Source organism: Bacillus rossius, chromosome 2 (genome assembly GCF_032445375.1).
Source record: "Bacillus rossius redtenbacheri isolate Brsri chromosome 2, Brsri_v3, whole genome shotgun sequence".
Taxonomy (NCBI): Eukaryota; Metazoa; Arthropoda; class Insecta; order Phasmatodea; family Bacillidae; genus Bacillus; species Bacillus rossius.
Window position 1 is genome coordinate 77,225,541 of NC_086331.1, and position 3,951 is coordinate 77,229,491.

General features: G+C 52.9%; 1 protein-coding gene across 1 annotated transcript; it reads left to right on the forward strand.

Annotated features, from left to right (window-relative positions):
• Positions 1–495: 495 nt before the first annotated feature.
• Positions 496–3,013, forward strand: LOC134528908 (one cut domain family member 2). The gene is made up of 2 exons (XM_063362573.1): positions 496–1,840; positions 2,946–3,013. The coding sequence occupies exons 1-2, from the start codon at positions 496–498 to the stop codon at positions 3,011–3,013; spliced, it is 1,413 nt and encodes a 470-aa protein (XP_063218643.1).
• The last annotated feature ends 938 nt before the right edge of the window (positions 3,014–3,951 follow it).

Here is a 3,951-nt window from a genome sequence, read left to right on the forward strand (position 1 = left end):
GATCAATATCGCGGGGGCGAAGCTCGAAGCTCGGAGCTCGGAGCTCGGAGCTCGGAGCCATGTGCGAGGTGCGACGGGCCACGGCGACGAAGGACAGCGCCTGAGGTGAGTGCTGGCCGCGAGGCAGGGTTTGCGACCGGGTGGCAGCTGCCGCGCCAGGCCCGCCCCGGAGGGGGGAGAGTGCTGTGGCGAGGGGCGGCGGCCCTGGAAGCACCGGGCCCCACAGCTGCCGCAGGGACGACAGTGAGCGCGCACGCACGTCGCCGCAGAGGGAAGACACGCGCGCGAGGCGGCCTCCATCTTGCCTCGCGGAGGCGTCCATGTTGGCCGCGCATGCGCGCGCCGCCGCAACATGGCCGGCTAGCGGACGGTGAATTCGCACGTCTCGGGCCTCACCGACGGTAAACTCGCGCCCCGCGGGGGGTGGACTCTTAAGGGGCCCCCGCGCCGCCGCCGCCGCCACCCCCGCAGCGATAGCAAGTGCATGCAGCGCCCATGGACGGCCTGGGGGAAATGGCCGGCCGCGCGCCGCTTGACGAAGCGGTCGATTCGCCCGCGCCGTCTACGCATGCCGGCCGCAGCATGTCGCCGGCGGACTCTATTTCACGCTGCGCCGTCGTCGGCTCCGTGCCCACTTCCCACGAGTCGCTCGCAGAGTCGGCTTCGGGCGAGGCGCACGTGCTCGTGAAGGAAGAGGCGGCGGCGGGCGCCGACGAGCTGTCGCCCGACGACGAGCTCGGCAAGCAGGACGGGCTGTCAGTGATAGTGCAGCCTCAGGACGAGTCTCGTGACTCGGAGCTGCTCAGCCCCGGCAAGCTATCGCCAACCTCGGCCATCTCTGTCAGCGTCGCCAGCATGATCGACGCCGGCGAGTTCCGCAGCCTGCAGCCGGAACCCACCTACCAGACGCTGACGTCCGTCAACGGCCGCATGTCACCGCCTGGGTTCAGCCCCAGCTCATCGTACGCGACGTTGACGCCGCTGCAGCCCCTGCCTCCCATCTCCACCATGTCGGACAAGTTCGCGTACGGCCACGCTGGCAACGTGAGCGGCTCCTTCACCGTCATGCAGAACAACGGACTGGGCAACATGGGGCTGGGCATGAGCGTGGGGTCGCCCTACATGGGCATGTCGCCGCCGCACCACTACTCGTCACCCGGCCACCTGGGCGGAATGCTGCCGCAGCAGCACTCGCCGCTGTCGCCACAGAGCGGCTACAGCCAGAACGGACTGCACTCGCCACAGAAGAGCCTGTCGCCGAGCGGCTACGACTCGCCGTACGCGCAGAGACCTGCCGCCGTGGCGCCTCACAGCCCGGCGCTCAGCCCGCCGTCGGCGTCGCTGCATTCCCCGCCGGGTGCCGGGGTCGGCGTCGTGACGGCCGCCTTCCAGCCGGCGCCGCTGGGCGCGCTCAACGGCCTGCCGCAGCTGGCGGCGGCGTCGGCGTCGCCGCACCACTCGCCGCACGTGGTGCCGTCGCCGTCGCCCCCAGGCTTCGCGCCGCCGCCGCAGCAGCAGCCGCCGCCGCCGCAGCAGCAGCAGCAGGTGGTGGTGAAGACTGTGGCCGGGTCGAGCGGCGGCCTCGCCGCCTCCGCCGAGGTGGAGGAGATCAACACGAAGGAGCTGGCGCAGCGCATCAGCGCCGAGCTCAAGCGCTACAGCATCCCACAGGCCATCTTCGCGCAGCGCGTGCTGTGCCGCTCGCAGGGCACGCTGTCCGACCTGCTGCGCAACCCCAAGCCGTGGTCCAAGCTCAAGTCGGGCCGCGAGACCTTCCGCCGCATGTGGAAGTGGCTACAGGAGCCGGAGTTCCAGAGGATGTCCGCTCTGAGATTGGCAGGTGAGTGCCTAGGCGCCGCACTAACACTTCCTTAAATGTATACATTTCCTTTGGAATCTTACATACATTATCTTTAGAAACTAGTTGCTGAGATATTGTCCTGCAAATCTACAAATAGAACATTTTAAGTTGTTTAACATACTTCACTGAAGTATCTGTACAAAACTAACGGTTTAATGAAACAATCAAGGACCGTAGTATTACAAATTATTATTAACATTAAGCTACAGCAAACATTTTGCATGTCTCGCAGTGGTGTGATAATAATTGTAAAATACTTACTTGTAACATTAATTAGCAACTAGTTTCTAAAGGAACTCCTTGAAAACGTTTATTTATTTTTTTACTTTGTAGCTAATACAACGGTGTGAATACATCAGTTCATTCCTGTGTAATGTAAACTAGATATTAATATTAGTTATATAAAAAATCAAATATTAATTCTTTCAAATCATGATAAACATAGTTAAATCAATAATATTGTACATCTCGTAGCTTTGAGATAGGCATTTTACTACATTTTACTTGTGATATCACACAAAAATACTTTACCAACTATTTTATTTAACAATGAAGCTATCACAAAGATAACACACCTGACTGATGCCACATTTCACACAGCCAATAACTCTGTTAGACAGCATACTTTGCAATCTACTGAGAATCAGTGTAATTGCAGTTGAAAACTGCTGTAACAGCTCTGAATTGATTCGAAATTGGGCAGATTTAAATGTTTTCCAGCCTAATTTTAAACTTTAGCTGTAGTTTGTACAGTTATAAATATTTATATCAATTTCATTTGTACGTGTTACAATGAGTGTCTTTGGAAAACAGATGCAAAAATATCTTATTTCAATTCTGCAAGTAAAATACTGTACAGTTTCTAACCCAGTTCCTTGGGAAGAACAAAATATATGCTATGATGATGTCCATCATCATTTTGGAGACACAGCACTCAATAACTGCTTGTTCAGTATAACCATTGTATTTGTGTTTCTCATAGGAAGGTTTAAGTACGATTTGCGCTGTTATATGTATGTGTACATTTGAAGAAACTATTTCAGCGACGGGTTTGCAAGTAATTCTTACATGCTGTGGGGCGCAGGGCGCAAGACAATGTGCGTGACCACGTGCTCGCCACGTGCTACGGCGTACCCCCGGCGACGCTATTGATCGGCGTCGCGAACAGCTGACTCCGCGGGCTTCCCTCTTCCCCCCTCCCTACGTCCAACACCCACACCGCACTTCAGCGCAGCGACACGCGCTTGCGATGCCCGCCGGTAGAGTTCAGGCGCGGCCGGTTATCTTCCTCCGCGTGCGCCCGTCTCAAAACAATGCCCCAAAACAGGAAAAAAAAAAAAACGTTAAACTAATTCTTTTCTTTTACCTCAAGTCCTTCTTTCAGGAAATCACCAAGCCACCACTAGTCGTCACTGCCACACAACAAAAACAACAAATGACGTGACCACGCATTCAATTAAACACCCGCATGTAGAGCTACGACATTATCGCGCGTTCTTTTCGCAATTCTTTCGACGCTTTCCACCACAAAGAAATAGTTACTCAGCATTCGTTTGTTTACGTTTACAAAATATTCACACGCGTTTTTAAAGGAATTTTTTTTTTATTTTATCAGTATAAGTTAATCATATGTCAGTAATAAAAAAAGGTAGCAGGCAGCAGTAGGCAGGCTAAGCAACAGACTGTCGTCACAATTTCACTTAAAGATAGCGCCACAAACTTTCGAATGCTGCAAGGATGCATTGAAGGAGGCGAGCTACTTGTCCTTTCACAAAAGGTTGCATCGGCGATTCTGTAAGGATGCTTGCAACTAATATAAAGGTAAAAAAAATGGCTGACAATTTCAAAATGCTCTTTTTAAGAATCCTTTACGCTAAAGGATCCTTTAATGAGATATTCGTACAGTTTAAGAGTGTTCTTTGACCGATACCAAAATTAGAGGTTTTTTCGTCTTTTGGACTGATGTGAATAGCTTATGATTGGGTCAGCACTATTTCACTTTTTTATTTTTCTGACTCAGCGTATCCAGGAGAAAAAACCAAGCATGTTCATTGGTCAAGTTAAAAATGTTATTTTTCGATAACCCTGAA

Coding starts and splice junctions, on each gene's coding strand:
- LOC134528908 (XM_063362573.1), top strand. CDS start 496: ATGGACGGCCTGGGGGAAATGGCCGGCCGCGCGCCGCTTGACGAAGCG. Junction 1,841..2,945: donor GTCCGCTCTGAGATTGGCAG/GTGAGTGCCTAG, acceptor TGTGGGGCGCAG/GGCGCAAGACAATGTGCGTG.